Here is a 20,918-nt window from a genome sequence, read left to right on the forward strand (position 1 = left end):
CCAGGGTGAGCTGGAGAGAGCACATCACCCTTTGGGATGGGCAAGGACCTCGAGTGACAGATGGGGCCTTGTACAGAGCAGGAAGGAGGGAGCTGATGAAGGCGGCGCCAGGGCTGTGACGGGGTCAGACGCGGCAGCTGTGCGTGTAGAGGACGTAGGGCAGTTGGTGCACTGGGAGGGGAGATATTAGAAACTGGTGGGAAGGCCTTCCCTTCTCCAGGGAAGTCTCCCTCACATGTCCCCCACCCGCACACCCCTGCCCATGACAGAGATCTCAGCCACCTTTGTCTCTCTGGCCCATAGCTCTGTGCCTGGCAGAGAGTAAATGCTCATGCCTTGTGCCCCATGGTGAGATAGGAAAAGCACAGGCTTCGACATCAGACCAACTCGATTCAAGATCAATTCTGCTCCTAACAAATAGTGTGATACTGGGTGAGTCAGCCACGTTCTCTGACCTTGGTTTTCTCCACTATAAAAGGGAGAGGATGTGAAGCCCACAAGATTATTTTGAAGATTAGATAAAAATTCATGTTGGTGGTTCTCAGAGCATGGTCCCTGGACCAGCACCTTCAGCATCACCTACTTGTTTCCAATGCACATTCTCAGGCTCCACCCTCACCTGCTGAATCAGAAACTCTGGGAGTGAAGCCACCGCTCTGGTTTAACATACCCTTGAGCTGATTCCTGTGCATTCTAAAGTTTGAGAAACACTGATGTATGTAAACTACTTCTTCACCCCCCGCTTGCTTTTCTAGAAGCTTACCCTACTCCTGAAAAGTAGAAAAAAGCCGACTAGCACCTAGCTCTGGCCTCTGCTCCAGTCCGGCCTTTTGTTTTTCTTCCAAGTCTGGTCATTGCAGATGTAGGGCTTAGGTGGTCAGGCTTTGATACCAGGCATCTAAAAGGGAGGTCCATACAGCTGTGTGTGAGTGCGCACATGCTTGACCTCTAAGTAATGCTAAGTGACTTTGACCTCTAAGCATGCACTTCCTCATCTATACCTGGGAATGATAACATTTATGGGCCAGTCAATGGTCTAAGCACTTTACACCTATTAATTTATCCTCATGACAACCCTATGAAGTTAGTACTATCATTACCCCTGTTTTAGATATGAGGGAACTGAGGCACAGAAAAGTGTAGAAACTTGCCCAAAGACATAGTTGTCAAATGTTGAGCTGAGATTCAGGCACTCTGGTTGCAGAGTCCATGCTCTTAACCTGTATGCCTCACAAGGTCGTTTCGAAAATGTTAACCAGTTTACAAGACATTCAGCATACTCTGTTGTGCTCTTTGTTGTGGGGAAACACCCCACCTTGAATAGTCATCTCTGCTCCTTACGAGAACTTGGCTTAGTCACTTCACCTCTCCTGGCCTTAGTGTCCAAATATTTGAAAGGAGAGGTTAGATTAGATGAGGGATGTAAACTGGAGCCCCTAAAGCCCAGAGAATAAGCTGTGTTTGGACAGATGTGTTGTTTCTCTGCCTGTCTTTATGTGGTATATGCTAGAGGTCCCCAACCTTTTTGGCACCAGGGACTGTTTTCATGGAAGACAATTTTTCCACCGACCAGGGAGGGGGAGCACGGTTTAGGGATGGTTCAAGCACATTACATTTATTGTGCACTTTGTTTCTATTATTATTACATTGTAATATACAGTGAAATAATTATACAACTCACCATAGGTTGGAGACCCCTGGTATATGCACAACCCTGCTCACTCTGTAACCACCTCGTCCAGCTCTCTCACCGCAAGGCTTCCTTCTTTCACTGCCTGGCACCCAGAGCCATGTGAGCTTGAGATCACTGATCAGATAATAGCTAATGAATTTACTACTCGTCCAACTTCAACTTTCTTCCTCCCTGCAATCCAGCTTAACACTTTACCTGGGCAGTTCCTTGTGCAAAGGCAGCTCTGGGGCCTGGGCTCCTCGTCTTTCAGCCATTAAGTCCTCTACTTGGCCTGGTGGTCATATGTGAGTCAGTGTTACTATTGCCATATGCCCTGAAATCAATGATTTATATTTGCTTCTGGAAGGGAGACAGATGAAGCTTGTTTGAGAATGAATGGTTAATCCAATTTCAGAAATCTCTTGCATGTGGAAATAGACTTATTTTCATTTAATCTGAAAGGTTTCCTCTTTTCTAACTTAGAAATTAATCAATTGCTGGAAGACGGAAGACCTTTTATTTTGCTTCACGAGCTTATGCACCCCTACCTTTCATTTCCTGCCGTAGGGATGCATTGAATACTTTTACTGGGCTTTGCAAACACCCTTCATCTGGCTGAGAAATAGGTGCCAGGTGTTGCTATTAGTATACAGCCTGACACTGGTAACAGGCACTCAAATCCTGCTGACTGGGTAAGCGAAGGCACAAATAAATACTTTGTAGCAACTGGAGCCTAGACTACTGGTTAAGTAACTGGCTGAAAAACTCGCTGATCCTCATTCAAGTTGTAGGAATATTTTTCATTTTTAGGATGCCATGTAGCTTAGTCTTCAAACACTAGAAATTATTCTCCCTATTTTAAAGATGAAGAAATGAGGCTTCAAGAGGCTAACTTCAAAGTCATACTGTGACGTGCAAATTCTTTGTGACTTTATCATTATCAAAATGAAAGCCAGTATTAAAAAATAGTTTTCGGTAACAAGTATGTTTTGAAGTTGTATAAGCTAAAACTTCGGGTACTAAAACATGGCAGAAAAAAATTATATTAATATGACAAAGTAGGATACATTTGTATAGCACCTGATAGTTTGCAAAACATTTTTTCCCATGTTTTGACTCCCACAATGACTCTGCACCATTGGAGTAAAACAGTCCCTCACGGCAGCACCTGTTACTCCATGGTTAGGGACTAACCAACAGCAACAAGAACAGTCTGTCCCGGTGTTACTTTTTTCCAAGACAAGTCAGCCTGGCGGTTAAGAATGGAAATTTCTTACACATTCATGCCATCTACTGGTATTTTTCCGATAGCATACTTTCCAGCTGATTTTATATTATTAAAAACATTTGTTCTTCAGCATAAACTTCAACAGGATCATTTGTACATTTTACTCAGACAAGTTCTTAAGATGTCTTCTCCCAATCTCTGAAACTCGCTTTCTGTTGTTGTTGTTCTAAGGAGCCTACTCTAACACAGGACCTAAGACTCACTTAGAAAGGGAGTGAAATACTTTTAATTCCTTTTTGGCATATTGACAGGTTTCAGCCATGCTTCTGAGCTCCTTCCAATTGACTTGGAACCTGGGCAAAGGGAGATGGCTTGGGACAGAGAACACTCATGGAATTTTCATGAGTTCCTAGTAATGCCTCTGCTTTGCCAGGTATTTTCTGGGAGGGATATGGGTAGAGTGAGTTAGCTGAGAAGGTGGTGGCCAGATGCTGACAGCTCTCTATAGGTTCTCAGCAGTCATTGGGAGAGACGGGAAACCCTGGGGAATGGCTCAAGCTAACCTCCTGGCTCAGGGGCACACCAGTGGGGTTTCCCAAACTGCACCAGTCCCTGGAAACTCTGGCTGATCCTCAGGGGCTTTCAAATTTGCTCTGGATACAAGTTTTCTTTTTTTTTTTTTTTGGTAATTACTAGATGGAATTTGTCTTTGTATTTTGCTTTAAATCCAAGGACAAGACATAACTTGCCATCTTTAGGGCAACTCAGAAGAGGATTAGATGATTTGGTATACAAACCATTTCTCTAACTCACAACCTTAGGATTCTTTAAAAACTGGACTAACATTACAGCAGTATGAAACAGGCTGACACAAACACAGGAGAAAGAAAATGAGGTTTAAAAAGTAACTAGCCAGTAGCCATCAGTGGAAATTATTCCCAGTTCTTCTAAAAGTTACCTTCTCTGGGAAAAAAATGGTGGCTTTTTATTTACTATGAACCTTTTACCTTTCTTCCTTCTGCTCCATGGTAGGAGAAAAACAGGAACTTTGAAAGCAATGTAAAATGCCTGTTGTAGCAGATTATGAAAGATTCCTTATAGTGAAAGGTCAAGATAATAACTTTTCTTTAAGATGGAGTCTCACTGTGTCACCCAGGCTGGTCTCGAGCTCCTGGCCTTAAGCAATCCTCCCACCTCAGCCTCCTGAGAACCTGGGACTACAGGTGTGGGCCACACCTAATTTTTTTTTTTAATTAAAAAATTTATTTAGAGATGCAGGGGGGGAGGGTGGAGTCGATGTTGCCCAGACTGGTCTCGAACTCCTGGCCTGAGGCAATCCTCCTGCATCAGCCTCCCAAGTGGCTGGGACTACAGATGCGCACCACCACACCTGTTTTTCAAAATGACATTTGATAAAATGCGGACTTCAAGGTCTAATTTGTTAAAAGGTTTAACAGTACATATCAAGTCCAGAAAGGACGTAAAGAACTTTAAAAGCATTCTAGTCATTCTATAATTTAGAACAAAATTAGGTTAAATTGTTCAGGATTGTTCAGGATTACTGAAAAAAGTATTCCATACATTTGCGTGAGTACATTTTTATAATGCTTATTAACAGGTTTTATGGCCTATATTTCACTATATTCTAACAAGAATTACTCAAGACAGGGCTTGTTTTTATATTTCATACTTATAAGAACTAAGGTTTAGAGGTTAAGTAACTTCCCAAAGTCACATTGAAGACAATGTCTTTAGATTTTATGTCTAGTAATCTTTCCAGAAACTAGATGCTCCTTTCTGGAAACTAGAAGACTCTTCCACTTCTTAAAGCCAGTTTGTCTAACCTATATTTATCCATTTTAAGAATCACTGTTTTTTAAGCAGGTGGAAAGCCATATTAATCTTTTTTCCCCTTTATCCGCACTTCTCAGCTTATAAGCCTCTTTGGCAAGCATATGCTTTGGCCAAATAGTAACATATCACAATTATAGATTTTGAATAAAGCTTTGAGTAATAATTCTCATATTAACAGACATGGTACTTTTGGAGTTCTATTAAAAATCTGGATTTTTTTTGGCTCCACCTCAGAGATCCCTTCAGTATTTGGGGAAGGAATACAAACACAATTCACATGTTTAATAAGTCTCCCAGGTGGTCATGGTGCAGATGATTTGAAAAAAATATGTAAAGTGATGTCCAGGATCACTACCCCTAATGGTGCTTTGGAGTGGATATTTTATGCTTTACTACAGAAGTTTCAATTTGAGGAGCCCAATATTTTAAGATAAAGAAGGCATACAATTAACACTCAATGTAGAAATGAGTATTCACCCTAATTTCTACACTTAGTTTTGCTTTATTCCTATAATAGATACATCAGTGCAAAGTGCTAGCCTAACAGGAATTTTTCAGTTTATTCTTGCTCTATTTCCAATTAACACCTTATCTACATGAGAAGTTTTATATGGCCCTTAGTGGGAAGCAGGTGTTAAAAAGATAAGCAATTAGTAGATATGTGTTTCAACTGAGATATTTTTATATAACTATTTTGGAAATGAACCATCATAAATGTGTCTCTGAATACTTTCCAACTGGTGGTTTCTTGATTCTGTCCCATCAAAAATTGCCTGTAGAATGACTTAGGCCTGGGCTGGCGCCCAGACTACAATTTAAACATCCATATGACTTTTATGAATAAGTAAATTTAGAAAACAGATGGTACTTTTTCCCTCCAATCCCAAAGTAGTCAATCACAACTGTAACAAATAATTACACCATTACCAACATTTTAACCCAGAATTTATCTCAGGGTCTCTAAATAAATGCACCTCTAAGATCAAAACAAGTTATGGTCACTGTCACCTAAAATTAAGAGGTAGGATTCTCATTTTCAATCGAGGAAAAAAAGCTTAAATCTGTATACCCCTCAGTGACCCAGTTTATTATGCAGTAAGTTCATCTGTACTTGGTAAGTTAGCTTTCCCACCCCAAAGTAAAACCATTCCTATTAGTGTTCCCATCTCAAGTGAACAATGTTTGTTTTTCAGTAAGCAATCCAATCTAAATGGGTCTTCCAATATTGATTTTTTTCCAAATTAAATAACTTTTAAAAGGCAAGTATAGCTCATTACTATATGCCAATCACTTAAAAGTTAACCTAGCAATATGACACTTATTTGTTCATATATACTGAACTATACTTTATACTTGTCAGTGTCTAAGGTAAAATGATCTCAGAAGTTAATATTGGTAAATCTAATGTCTTCATGTATAAATTTGGCAGAGAGAAGTCGGAATGTCATTATCACTACCAAGTAAAGAAAGCTATAATCACTCAAAGGTATCTGTAGTCTGTGTTTAGAGATAAAAATTAAGATGATCACTAGATCAAATCAGTGGAAAATAAGTAGCAGTATTGCACCAATGCAAGACAAAATACACTTTATTGTGACAACAATGCACATAGTGCTGTAGATAAGGCATGCTACTATGAATCGGCATATAGTCAAAGGCCAGTATGGAAATGAATGGAAAGGAATGCAGGTTCTTAGATTTAGTCCATGGTGGAGGGAGGATAGGGAAAAATTTGTGTCCACTTATTTCAAATGCAATGTAGTATACCTACGTCATCAGATAACTATGCCTATAACCAAGAACCCAAAGGCAGTTAAGAGGAACTTAACTGCACTCAGAAGTCACTTCTAACATCAACAACAGACAGATTTCAAATTCAACTGAGGCAAATTTCCTCTCTAGACAAAAGACCTAGAAACTGAGCATGCAAACACGCATTCTTTCATTGAAATAATTAGCCAGTTTTACTGTCATTTATTCCACCAAAAGCAAATACTAGAATATGTAGTAGTAGTTTGGATAAAGAAATATTTACATTTTATCACTTCATAATGTCATAAATTTGGGGCTAAAATAGCACTGAGTCAAATTTGATCCCTTTCCATTTGAGGGTACCAAGTAGAGTTTTGATTTTGATAGCTGAACTTCTGAGGGAAGAGCTGAAAAAACAATGCTAATTAGAGATCTAGTCCTTTGATGAAACTATCTGGCTCTATAGACTTGTCAAAAATGCAAAACTGAGGGGAAAAGGTTGAAATGCTTTGTAAAGCAGTATTTTTTAGATAAGCTGCTTCAATTCCCCCCCTTTAAAACAGATTCCGATTAAATGCGTTCTGGATGAATGCACATTGACATTCTGTTCAACTATTTTCTAAATGCAATACTGTGGGTTTAAACAATATGCTTTCATTTAAACGAAGACTATCATATAGTCAATTGGTTTAAGAGATTAAAAGAAACACTTAATTATTATGAAAATTGCTTATCAGGTACTCTGCTCTTTTATAAGGTGTTTTTGAAAGCAACACAAGACCAAAACATCCAACTATTACTTTATTTATATTACTATGCTTAAGTTACATGGAAAAAAGACAACCAAGCAGTTCTGCCCCTTTCAGAAAATGTTTCCAATCAACACCAATTATGTGGTGACAAATAACTAGGAATGGTGACATCTTTGGGTCAAGACTGACAAGGAAGAATGGGCTCTGGTGCTATGGTTCATCTCCAACAAGAATATGGCACACCGGCCAGCACAAGCCATGCTAACACTGAGCCTTTTGTACTGGGCACAGATTCGGATCTCTTCTCTGAAGCTAGCAAATCAAGTGAAATAACTGGGTTTAAAAAAAAAAATTTTTAAATGAAGCCCAAGTAAGTTTAAAAACCATGCTCTTTACATTATTTTCCTTTCAAAATTTACATAAAACACACTTTTTCACTCTAATAGCCCAGATTTCTTTCCTTACATAGCCCACCACGTAGCTGCAGACAGACTCTTCTGCCTCAAGATGTAAACATAGGGAAAAAAAAATTAACGGCATCTGCATAATATTCTCTCTACACACTGCTGTTGGATGGAAAATACAAAATTAAAAAAAAAAAAAAAAAGAAAGAAAGGTTCCATCTTGGATTCTCACAACCTCTTGTTCCGCAGTTCATGAATCCGACTCTGATGCTAAGGTGACAGTGTATGTAAGTAGATTTTTGATTTCAGTGAAGGAGACCTGGGAAAAGATGGATTTATCTCTTTTTCTTCAAGAGTTATCAGATGGTACATGCTCCTCAAAGCCCTCACTCTCTCGAACTAGAGCACGTTCCAGGATCACACGGCCTTCCTTATAACGCTGGCTGTCTTCAGTGGCAAACTCATAGATCCATCCCAGTTTGCTATTGCAGTTTTTGCAACTCACATCTCGAACCATGTGGCGGCCAGTGAGCATGACCCGATCTTGAACTTCACTGTACTGCAGGTTAACTACCTAAGAAACATGTAAAAACAAAATTGTAAAGGTACATAAGTTATTTGCCAAATAAGCACACAATATTATGGCTGGTGTACTAACAACAACTCAGAAAAGGAGACAGCAAAGTTGTTGCTTTAGTCAAACCTATAATACCCTTCCCAAGAGTTATTTTTAGAATCTTCTGGGATAAACATCTGGAAATGGCACTGTGGTGGGTATCTAATGCAATCATGCACTACTCTACTATAGCCCAAGTTGCATTATGTACACACACTAGGTACATTACTGTGCTGTAGTGAAGAAAGAGTCCTGAAATTGGAGTCATGAATTGTAGGTCTGGGTTTGTTACCATTTCAGTATACAATGATGAATGCAAATAAGACAATCAGTGTAAAAAACAACCTAGTACACAGTAAGTATTCCCTAAAAGAGTTTGCCAATTTGTTCCTAAAAATACATTTTATATAGACTGGGATAGACTAAGCCTATTATAGACCATACACTGCAATGCAGAGTTTTTGAGTTCAAAGACAGTGAACACATGAAGTGGGTTCTAAGACAATCTGTGAAGACTTTCCAATGATTCTGAATACCCAACAATTCTCTACATACTTTACTTTTCTGTAAAGAGATTGACAGTAAATACTTTTGGCTTTGAGGGCCATATGGTCTTTGTTACAACTATTTAACTGTGGCGTTGCAGCATGAAAGCAGCCATAGACGATACATCAATAACAACATAGGCTGTGTTCCATTAAATTTTATTTACAAAAACAGGCAGCTGGCCTGCTGTAGTGTGACAACCCCTGTACTTTTTATCTAAATAAAGGTCAAGGGGTATACACTAGCAATTCTCTGAGAGAAAAGCTTGTTTCTACCTGAAACAAGAGCCTACTGGGGAAATTTGTCTGACCTTCTAAGAATAGTACCCTAGACTAGCCATGTTCCTTGGCCTAAGAGATTTGGCAATTCAACTTTGCTATTATATATTAGACTTCAGGAGGCAGAATCACACCAACCAATTTTAAAGCAAGCCAGAAATTAGAAAGGCAGACTGGAAATATTTGCAAGTCATATAATGTTCCTCCTGTTGGCAAACCTATGTAATAAGCCAAACCATAATCAAAAGGATTGGTGGTGACTGATGAATGAGTGGTCGGTAAATAAATGAATAAATAAAAATTAAAAAAAAAATAATAAAAGGATTGGTGAGCCTGAATTAGAGCAAGACAAGTTGTTAGATGACCCTCACTCACTTTCACTGAAAAGTTATAATAGCTTAATGCAGCTATCATGCTAAATGGATACATCAGTGACATGCAGGGAAGGGAGCTGGGTGTCTTGACTCCTTCCATTGTCTATGGTGAAGTCACTATAATATTCTTACACTGAACGTTTTCTGAGACAATAGAGACCATGCTTCTGACAACATATTCTTTAAACTTTCAAGGTTAAAAATCACATCCTAGTAATACCTTCCTGAGGTCGCAAAGATAAGCTAGTGGGCAATCCTTTCTAAAGATTTCAGCTCTCATTCTGATTCTTTCAGTATCTCTAAGGTCTGAGGGGGTACTATGTTGTTACTGTCAAATATATCCACTTAACACACTTAGGAATGAAACTTTTTCTCACTAACCTTGTTAAAAAGAAATGCTCTGCCAGTGGCGCCTGTGAACCGAGTGGAGATGAGTTCCGAGCGGTTGGTCAGGATTGTATCACAGTTTGCACAAGAAAACAGACGGGTACCACCAATATGATCAAGGAAAATTCTGCCCATTTTTATAATTGAAGTTCTAAAAACCTAGGAGCAAATGGAAAATAATAAATGCATTATAATAAAAAAACATTTGTTAGCACCTACTGAAGGGTTGTCATAGAGAACTATTTCTATTTATGTAATCTCTGATGTAGTACTCATTATATGAAATAGCTGACCCCGAACAAAAGTTCATGCACTGAATGAATAAACAGGAATACTCAACCTAAGAACATTCTAGAAGCAGTGAGCCAAGGAAGTAAATATGCTTAGGCAAGGCCAAGGAATGCTATCACTTCTCGTTTGATTGGAAATGGAACAGAAAGTGGAATTTTAGAAAATGAATTATACTATTATATAAAGCACTGGCAGAGAGGTGAGAAAAAATGGTTTAGCATAAGTGTTAAGTGCACATTCTGAGTGTGTGTATTTTGAGAAAAGATATGTAGGGTAAGAGTGGGATGATCAGGTAAGAGTAGAAAAGGGGGCAGTTAGAAAATAAGAAGAGGGTAGTCTGGGTTGAGAGCATGAGGTGAGGGGGTCTGTGGTCCCCAGGTGCACCTAACAACTACATAGGGGGTTGGCATTAACTTTGGTAAAGTCTGAGTGTATGTCCAGGGAACACTGCACAAGGTACTTATTTCAAAATCATCACAACTCTGTGAGGCTGTTACCACCCCTATTTCATAGATCATCCAAATCAAGTCTATAAAAGTTAACCGGTCAAAGGTTACACAGCTGTTAAATACAGAAAACCAGCTGACTGCAGCTCACCCAACTCAAAGACAAAGTTCTTCCATCACCCACACTGCTCCTCCCGTAACGATGGTCTCAGCCTGGCGTAAGCCAGCACAGTGAGCACAGAATAAGGGAAAGAGGGGCTTTCTCTTATATAACTTGCTTAGCTTTAAGAAATCTTAGTACATTGAAAAAACAGCTCTGAAACAAACTTATGAAACTAAGATAATCACACTTCAATATTTCAAAAGGTAGGGGAGTTGATACATGCAATTCTTTAAATTCATTGCAATTAATTCTCCTAAATTGTATTTTTAAAGATCCAAATATAGTCAAGAATACACTACAGCTTTCATTTTAAAAAGAATATATTCCTGGGTGTAGTTATCAGCTTCTGTGTTAATACTTAGCATTACACATTTTTAGAATGGCATGTAGAGCTAATATAACTGCAAATATGAAAAAAAAAATCCAGAATGCATGTTTGTAATAAGAATGACTGTCACCTTAAGATTGGGGGAATTCCATTACAAATTAAAAAGGAAATTCCATTCCTTTTTAGATCTATGAACTTCCCAGGCATTGGGCCATCCTAATGTCATCAGAAATGTCATTATCACAAAGATCTTTATGACTTCCCTTAAACATTATGATATGGAAGTTTGATAAGGAATAAGAAACAAATGGTGAATTACAATGTGCAGTTAGTAAAAGGAAAACCAGTAAATTAAAAGTCATAATGAATAAACCCTGGCCTAAAAATAGACTAAGGTATGATATTTAACTTTCTGATAACATTTCTGTAAAATGACAGCAAAAGTCACTGCCTAATCTTTCAGTCTTTAAGATTATAGCATTACTTTCTCCAGATAATTAAGAATACAACATTTGTTACACACAAATCAGAAGTTGCAAATCTGAAGCCTGCAGGCTGAATTCATTTGGCAGTATAGGGACACAGCAGTGAAAAAAACAGATAAAAACTCTTCCCTGAAAAAAACATGACACATGGACATGTCTGTTTTATTTGGGCCACATAGTTTTTAATCTTAATTAAAGAGCCTGCAACACAGGGCACGTACTCTCCTTTGGCAACAACTGACTATAGTTGAGCTGCAACATCTAAGGCCATTTCATTTGCTCAGACTCCACTGTGCTTCACACAATCACTTTACCTCTTTGGTCCTTATACCAACATTTGAATTTATGACTCTCAATATAAATAAAGCATTCAACAAACTCACGAGCAGTTGGTTTTAGTCATGTTTCTTCTTAACCTTGATCGTTAACAGATGGGAATCAACAGCAAAGTTTTAGAGTCTCGGCTGTTAAGGCACAGTCCTCAGGTTTAATGTTTCTTACAAGGACTAGTATTTGTACAGTCACTTATAGCTTCCAGCTAGGGCTTCTGGGTCTCGTTATTTTAAAGCCAATTTTCCTTAAAAATTTTAAATAAAATACTCATATTGTAATTTATTTCAACCATAATGCAGAATTAACTAGCTGTTTCTGAACTGACCACAGTGGATACAATGCTACTGTGGACAATGTACTGAACTTCAAAATGAACTCTTTTTGTACTTTCTGCCTACATTATTCTATCTTTGGCTCAAAATTACAATATAGCTGTGACCATTTTCTACTGGGGATAAATAGATTTAACATGCCTTCTTTTCTTTGCTTCCAATTCAATCTATTTTTTACTCTTTACCCAAGTATTTTTACTGGATTCAATGATATGATTCATTACCAAGACCAAAAATATCTAGGCAGAACCTTATGTTACACTATTCCTAGTTGTGGTTGCCATTTATAGAGCACTATATATGTAAAACTGTAAAATATAGTTCTTGTTTGCCAAAAAAGATAAGTTAGAATGCCCAGAATCTAGCAGAAGCAAAACATCACTTGCTGTCAAGGGTCTTTTAAGAAATAGAAAAACCTCTGCAAGGTCATTAGGTTCCAGGGGGTAAGCCGTAGCTTTTCTGAGTTAGAAACTCCACCTAATACTGACTTACAGTATTTAAGTTCTCAAGAGGCTGACATCAATTAAAATGCCAGTGCTATGGTCTGAATGTTTGTGCACCCGTCAAATTCATGTTGAAATCTAATCACCAACGTGATGGTATTAGCAGTTGATTAGGTCACAAGGCCAGAGGCCTTAACAACAGGATTAGCATCCTTGTAAGAGTCCCAGAAAGCGGCCTTGCCCTTTTCTACCATGTGAGGATGCAGCTTATAGGTGCCATCAACAGACACTGAACCTGCCAGTGCCTTATTTTGGACTTCCCAGCCTCCAGAACAGTGAGAAATAAATTTGTTGTTTATAAGCCATTCAGCCTATGATATGCTGTTACAGCAGCCTGAATGAACTAAGACAGCTACTTTATTACTTAAGGAGGAAGATCATTAAAAAGTTAAGACTTAACACTTGAGTCAGGCTTCTCTGGACCCGGGTAATAAATATATTGAACTCTGTCTTAGACCTGTTAACTATTTAGTGTCTACACTGTGTGGGACACTGCACTTGGTACTTATATGCCTACCACATTTAATTTTGACAGCTTTTAAAGCAGTTATTTATTACCCCACTTTTATAAGTAAGGAAAAAGAGAACATGACTTTCCAGAAGTGGCCAAGCTGCTCTCTGAACTAAATCTCGCTCCAGTTCTTTTCATTCCACTCTCTCTCTAGTGACCAGAAGGTTGCCAGATTCAGTCTTTCTCCCTCAGGTTCCCTACTTGGTTAGTGGCAATTCTAATCACAATCTCTTCTAAACCAGCAACTCTGGCAACTTCATTAAAAAAAACTGCAAAACTGACAACACCTCCAAAATCAATCTGCAAGTCTTTTCTCCCTCCCCCCATCCTTGTCTTAACCCCTCATCATATGTAGATAAGCCTTTCATGGTCAGGGAGTGTGTATTATTAAATGCAATATACATTCACAAATACCACTACATTTGTGCTTAAATGTGCTACAAAAATATGGTCAAAGGCAAGCACTTCATCCACTCTTTTCTATTAGGTCATTAAATATGAAATTTCCAATTTTGAATCAAAGTTTAGTTTATTACATCTCAAACAAGCAGCAGTACAATTAATCAAAGTACATGTCTAAACTATCAACATAGTTTTGTCATCTTAACGGTAGCTTGTTTATGCCAGGAGCAGAGAAGCCTGGAGAGCAAGGTGGCGATGCAATAGCGAAAGGTATTTTCCACAGCTTGTAGAGAACTGAGTATTTTTCTTGTAAGAAGTGGTCCAAAGCCTGGAAGAAGTGGTAGTCAGTTGGTGCAAGGTCTGGTGATGATGGTGGATGACAGTTTCCAATTCCAGCTGCTGTAGTTTGAGCAGCGTTGTTTGTGCAACACGTGGTCAAGTGTTGTCTTGCAAGAGAACTGGTCTGTCTCTATTGACCAATCTCGGCTGCTTAATCGCAAGTATCCTCATCATTTTGCCCAATTGGGTGTAGCAGACATCTGCTGTAATCGACTGACTAGGTTTTAAGAAGCTGTAGTGGATAATACCAGCACTGGACCACCAAACAGACACCATTAGCTTTTAGTGATGAATATTTGGTTTTGGACTGTGTTTCGGCACTTTACCTTTATCCAGTCATTGTGCTGAACACTTGTAATTGTTAAAAAGAATCTATTTTTTTATCACATGTAACAATACAGTGTGGAAATGGTTCGCCTTTATGTCGTGACAACAAAGAAAGGCAAGCTTTGAGATGATTTTTCTTTTGACATTTGTTTCATTTAAGTAGTACCCATCTATCCAGCTTATTTACCTTATCGATTTGTTTTAAATGGTCTAATATTGTTGGAATAATAACATCAAATCTTGCGGTTAATTTATGCATAGGTTGAGATGAATTCGCTTCCACTAAGTTTATCATTATCCACCTTGGTCTCAGGTCGTCCACGTGGCTCATTTTTAAGATTAAAATTACCAGAAGTTTTTAAACCATCAACAAACTACGTGTTCATTAACCACATCCTTTCCAAACACTTTGTTGATATTTTGAGCTGTGTTGTATTGGTTTTATGATGGAACTCACATTTGAAATATGAATTTTTGACTTATCTATGGTTGTACTGAAATTGTTCTAAAAATAAATTTAAAAGAAAACCACAAGTCAAAACATGCATTTGAAAGAATGAGGATGTACTTTTACAATAAAAATAAGAAGTGTCAAAATTAAATATCACAGATATTAACTGTCAAACTTAGTATTTAAAGAAATCAGACACTTCACACTTAATAACCTAATAAAACCTCATAGAGACTGGTCCTCTACAAACTTCGAGACTTTTTTTCTGACAGAATAGAAAACAGCTGATTTTTTTTAAAGAGCTAAATACTTTGCATATAAAATTTACTTACTGTAAGTATACAATGAAATGATATTTAGTAAATTTATAAAGTTGTGTCACCATCACCCCTAAATGGCTTTAAAATGCTTCCATCACACTCTAAAAATTCCCACAAACCAGTCTGCAGCCAATACCTTCTCCCACCTTCAGCCACTGGCAACCATTGATCTGCTTTCTGTCTGATCACTTTTATATTCAAAATACTTCCCACTTATGCTGTATGCTAATCACCTTGCTTGAACTTAGGGGAAATCCCAAATCTCTTCAGCCACGTATTTCTAAAACATCTTAAGAGGGAGCTGCTTTCACAGATGGCTAATACTCTGTGTTAATTCTGGGGGTACCTTACTGTGTCCCTTAGTAACAAAATGCAGCTTCCACATCTGTCAGTGTTGAAGTTCAAGTTTATGGCTGAAATCACAGCCAAACTCAACATAGTTAAAGCTTAAGTTTTATTTAAGATGCTTCCTTCCTTTTAAACATTTCAAGCAAAAATACTAACTTAATATTCTTAATTTTCACAAGTAACATTTCCCAGATAATTTTACAAATAAGGCCTCTTTGGTATTAGCTTTTAGTTGTTTCAGGTTATAAAATCCTAAACAGGTTGAAATAAGTATCAAACTTGGTTGTTTAACTGGAGGCCTTTTCTCAGTTAATTTGAAATTACCTGAAATGATGAGGGGTTGGGATGAAAATACAAGTTCATAGATGATTCATAGATCATAGTTTGGTAATTATTTTCTACTTCCTCTCCCTCCAACAAATAGCACATTTAGCTACCTAGAACTTCCAGTTTCTTTTACCAGGAGGCTCTATCTTTTTACGAAGTGGGAAAAAAAAAATTGCAGAATTTACAGAATCTATAACAGAAAGATTCTTCTCTTTCAGGAATCTGTGAGAGATACAGTCTCCCAAAATACCTTAAACATTGGACATGACGAACTATATAATTTTCTAGTTGTTTCCAGGCCAGGTAAAACAATTTTCTAAAAAGACTATTTATTGGTTTCTTTTATCTATACAGGCTAACAAATGAAATATAGTATCTTGCTCATTGCTAAATATTTTCCTTAAAAGCAGGGGGTTAGCAAACTTAGGTCTGTGGGCCAAATACAGCTCACCACCTGTTTTTGTACTGCCCACAGCTAAGAATGAGTTTTAAACTTTCAAATGGTAGTGTGGGTGGGAAATCAAAAGAATATTTTGTGACACATGAACATTTACAAAATTCAAATTTCAGTGTCCATAAATAAAGTTATTTTGGAACATGGCCACCCCCACTTGTTTATACTTGATTTCTCACTACAATGGTGGAGTCTATGTATAGTTGCTACAGAAACCTTGTGACTTGCAAAGTTTATAATATCTCCCATCTGGCTCTTTATGGAAAAAAATGTTTGTCTTGCTTAAAAACACATTGATATGGAAACAGCTTTTCATTGGAAGCAGTCTTTCTCAGAAAAAAATGGAAACTTGATTGGCCTTTGGGTTTAAGGATCCTATTGTTGTCAATAGGAGTATTTGACAACATCAGTTTAATCTTACTCCCTTTTTCTTCACGGGCTTTTCCAGTTAAAATCCTTAACTTTCCATAACTAGTTCAGTATGTTGAAGATCAACCATAAAGATTATAAAAATAGATTATACCCAGCTGCTGCCTCCTCCTCCCTCCAGTCCCAGGACTCAAACACTCCCCAGGTTCAAATCTTAGCTCTCCTGCTTAATTAGCTTTGTAAACTTTAGGTAAGTTATCCTCTGCCTCTTCATCTGTCAAATGGTGACAAACAATATCCATCTCTTGAGTTATGAGAATTAAATGGAGATACTACATCCTGAGAACAGTGCCTCAAATTCACAATGTGAATTGAGTGCTTTTTATTCACAGTGAATGAAGGTCAGTCGAAACTAGATTACCTTCATCAACATTTCCCACCCCAACTTCCCCCTGTCACAGATGAGGAAAGCAAGGCTTGGAAAGGATAAGAACAGTAACAATTAACAGGCTTCACCTCCTGTTAATTATGGCAAAGCTAAGAGACCAGGAGATAGAAATCATAAGCAGGAGGAAAGGTAGAAACCTTCCGAGGCATCTCAAATTCTCAGTGTCACAGTTCTAGGTCTTAAAATAGGTACTTGCTCTCCCTATAATTAATAATCCAGTTTGGTTTTAGTGCAGGCAAGTGAAATTAGCCAGAGGCACTATTTCCCAGTCCTAAAAATACCAGGGAGGAAAACAATAGGTATCTATTTGCATCTCACAGGACTTTCTGATGGAAAAACACCCAGTTAACAGTTTGCAGAAAGGGTTAAATGAATCTGCCCCTTCCAGAGGTTTTGTTTTGCAATAAAGTTCTCCTAAAATGTGATAGTGTAGACGCACGCTTGTATATATAGTTTTTAGTCTCTTCCCTGTCCAAAACAAAGGATCAAAACCCAAAGAACTTTTAACAGTGCTGGGTTGATTACTACAATAATTAACATTTAGTGCTAATGTAATTTCATCAACTTTATTCATACTGATTTGTGACTAAATGCTATTTAAAAACCTTCAAGGGAAAATAAGTTAGATCCATGAAACTAATTTTCCAATTTTGTACAAAATATTTACCAAGCCAAGGTTTCAGTGACACAAGAAAGCTATGCTATACTCTTGCAATACCTCACCAGTTTACCTGGGTGTGTCAAATAATGTCCTGGTTGTGGAATCAGGTCTTCATTTGATCGAAATTTTTAAGTATGTTTCTGTTCTTACCCCCCAAATAACGCCTTACTTTTTCTTGTTTTGTTAAATGGCCTCCAAGTTTACTGTATTTTTATAATGCCTAGTTTAATCATCATTAGAAAATAAGACTGGTCATATCACTTAGGAAGCCAGGAGTCAGTGCACAAACTGAGTTGGTAATCTCCCCAAAAACCACTTGGCAAGACAATTTCATGATCTCGTTTGTTGTTATGCAAGCCTCTAACTGGACGAATTAGAGTAGAATTTAACATCTGGTTTCCTGATTCAGGCTTCAAGCAGCAAGTTTATGTCTAGCTAAGGTTCAGTTCCTACATTACACTGACATTGCTACACAGGATTACCAGGAAAATTGGTATTGATTTAGATAGGCATTTAGGCACTCTTAAACCTAAAGTCATATTCTGGGCACAAATATACTTAGGACTATCTTTGAGTCTCGTAGATTGTTTTTTAGAGGTAGTAGCTAATTTCTTCTTTTTACACTAAATTTTTGGCTCTATTTCCTTTCACTTTTTATTATTTCAAAACCTGTTTCTCTTATTCCTACTACTTAAATAGAAAACAGAAAAGGCAAATAAGTGTAAAGTCTTCAATGATCCAATATATAGAAGCCACATATATTTACTAACCTTGTTTAGAAAAGTTACTGTTAAAATCTAATTTACTTGGTTTCTCTGTATAGAGTTAAATAATTTACTTGAGCACATTTCATCATGCCGCTTTCTTAGAGATAAGATGGTTGCTAGAGATAAACTAAAAAAAGGCCTGTATTGGACACTGGGCTGGATGAGAGTGTAGAAAAGTAAACAGTTCCTTCCAAAGAGTGTAATTCTACTTGGTGTTCCAGTACATACCCAGAAAAATAATGGAGATATGTGGAAAGTATTTTGTGTTCCAAATTCCACAAACTCCACCTCCTTGATATTTGTAAATGTTCTAGGCCTGTTTTTACCTCCTAAGCTCCCATCAGCCCAATAGCAACCCAAAACCTCTTCATTTTCTAGGCTTAATCAATACCAATCCACTTCAAAATGTTTCCCACTTCACTGCCACTCATTTCTCTCTGCCTTATTTTTGAACTTTTATAACACTCACTTTATAACTTACTAACATTTAACTTTGTATTGTTACTCAATTTCATTTGTCTATGACTTTTTACTAAATTGCAAGTTTCTAGAGAAAAGACTTTAAGCTCTGTATAATTTCCTTCTCACCTACTCCATAGAAATTTGCAATAAACTTTTAGGGGAAAAAAATCCACCCAAGGCATTTCGCATCTGGCACAAGTATGTACCCTGGAAACCCTGCAAGCTTTTGGTTCCTCTTTAACGCTGTATATGCCAGGTTAGCTAATAGCTAATATCTTATTACTCCTTGTTTCTTCATCCCTAAGTCTATTAATTTTCCAAAAACACAAGGTTAGCCTGAGGTTACTTCAAGGTTTCCATCTGTCAAGGAGACCCGGAATAAAAATCCTCAGATTACCAACAGGCAGGGCTCTGTAAACAGAAAAAGTTTAAAAATAAATGAGCTTACACCTTCCTAGACTCTCCCTTGAAAAGGAGACTGGTCAGTGTCAATATTAAACAAATCTCCGTAGTATTTCAGCTTCCCACTCCCGCTGATCGAAATACTCGTTTGTCCTACCTGCCTGCATACGACTGTAAATAAAGGGGTTCCAGGAGCACGCCCACTCTCCCACCCGCGAGCGGCCAGTAGGACGCGGCCCGCGGCGGGTACAGCTGGGCAGCCCGGGCGACCCCGGGCGCCGGTGGGCTCGGCCACAGCCGCGAGCGCCCCCGCCGCCCGCCCAGCTGATCGCGGCCACGTGACCCCCGCCGGCCAATGGCGAGGGGCGGGGCGGCCGAGCGCGGCGGCGGCGGGGCCTCCCCCGGCACAACAAACACCAGCAGGAAACAGCTGAGTGGGCGCGGGCTCCCACGGCTCCGCACACCGCAAGTTGCCCAACAGTCACTCCGCGCCCTCCGCCCAGGGGGTCAGCGGGCAGGAAGGCAGGGGTGGCGCACGTTCACCTAGCGCAGCAAGCGCGAACGCCGCCCCCGCCCGTGGGCAGTGCTTTGCGGGCCGGGCATGGGGCCCTTTCCAGGACGGGTCACGCCGTGGCGTCATCGTGGCCTAAACAACTCGACCAAGTTCCGACTTCGCTTCGGGGCGGGGGCCGAAGAGCCCAGTGGCGCGGAGCCCGGCGCGCCCCCGACACTGCGGCGGGGACGGCGGCCTGGTGGGGGCGGGGCAGCAGGCGGGGTAGGGGGTCCCCAGCCGAACTGCCCGCGGAGGGGCGCCGCAGCCATGCAGGGCCTACGCGGCGGGGCTGGTGGGCGCGGCCCGAGACAGCAGGGCGGAGGCGCCGCGCCGAGGGGTCGCGGCTGTTGTGGTCGCGCCCGTCGCCCGGCTGCGCGGCGGGGGCGGGCCGACGGCGGCCGCCGCGCCAGGCCTCACAAAGAGCCACAGCCCGGCCCGTCAGCCCGCAGTCCCGGCGCCGGGGCCCGCGCAGAGGGGCCGGGGGCAGCCTCGCCGGGACCCCGCGGGGAGCGCAGCGAGGAAGAGGCACTTCCTGCCCGGGCCCCCCGCCCTGGCCCGATCCCCGAGTGCTTCGAAGCCGTCCGGACCGGCTCCACTGCCTCAGCCCGGGCTCCGAGCCCAAGCCCTGCCGCAGCACTCACCCCGAGCTGCAGTGAGATCCGCGGCTGCCAGCGGCTGTTCGCTCCTCAGCTGGGACGAAGCCCCTCGGCCACCGAGTCTCCAGGTTTAGTCAGGCCCCGGCCTTGGCCCCGCCTCTCCCTGCTTGGGCCTCTGCGTCAATCACCCAGCGTGGCTCCGCCCCTCCAGGAGTCGGCGCTCGGGGTTGGCCCAGAATGCCCTTCATTTCTAGGCTCCTCCTCTTTCTCCGGCACCCTGCCCCTTCCGCTGGGCCCCGCCCCTTCTCTGGCTCACCCTCCCCCCACCCTGGCTTCCCTTCGAGTTTCGGCCCGCCCCTCCCAGAAGCCGCAGACCCTGGGCAAGCTTGCTGCAGCTCGCCCCGCCCCTGACCCAACACCTCGGACTCGTACAGCCA

General features: G+C 40.2%; 1 protein-coding gene across 2 annotated transcripts; it reads right to left on the bottom strand.

Moving 5' to 3' along the window:
• Positions 1–6,324: 6,324 nt before the first annotated feature.
• Positions 6,325–20,614, bottom strand: YPEL5 (yippee like 5). Of its 2 annotated transcripts, XM_069494243.1 has the most exons (4): positions 20,527–20,614; positions 19,277–19,341; positions 9,858–10,022; positions 6,325–8,236 (listed from the first exon to the last, which is right to left on the bottom strand). In XM_069494243.1, the coding sequence occupies exons 3-4, from the start codon at positions 9,996–9,998 to the stop codon at positions 8,012–8,014; spliced, it is 366 nt and encodes a 121-aa protein (XP_069350344.1). In that variant the 5' UTR covers positions 9,999–10,022; positions 19,277–19,341; positions 20,527–20,614; the 3' UTR covers positions 6,325–8,011. The 2 variants fall into 2 exon arrangements, with proteins under 2 accessions (XP_069350344.1, XP_069350343.1); XM_069494242.1 differs by lacking the exon at positions 19,277–19,341.
• Positions 20,615–20,918: the final 304 nt, after the last annotated feature.

The sequence above is a fragment of the Eulemur rufifrons genome, chromosome 19, assembly GCF_041146395.1.
Source record: "Eulemur rufifrons isolate Redbay chromosome 19, OSU_ERuf_1, whole genome shotgun sequence".
Lineage (NCBI taxonomy): Eukaryota > Metazoa > Chordata > Mammalia > Primates > Lemuridae > Eulemur > Eulemur rufifrons.

Coding starts and splice junctions, on each gene's coding strand:
- YPEL5 (XM_069494242.1), bottom strand. CDS start 9,998: ATGGGCAGAATTTTCCTTGATCATATTGGTGGTACCCGTCTGTTTTCT. Junction 8,237..9,857: donor GAGCATTTCTTTTTAACAAG/GTTAGTGAGAAA, acceptor CATGTTTCTTAG/GTAGTTAACCTGCAGTACAG.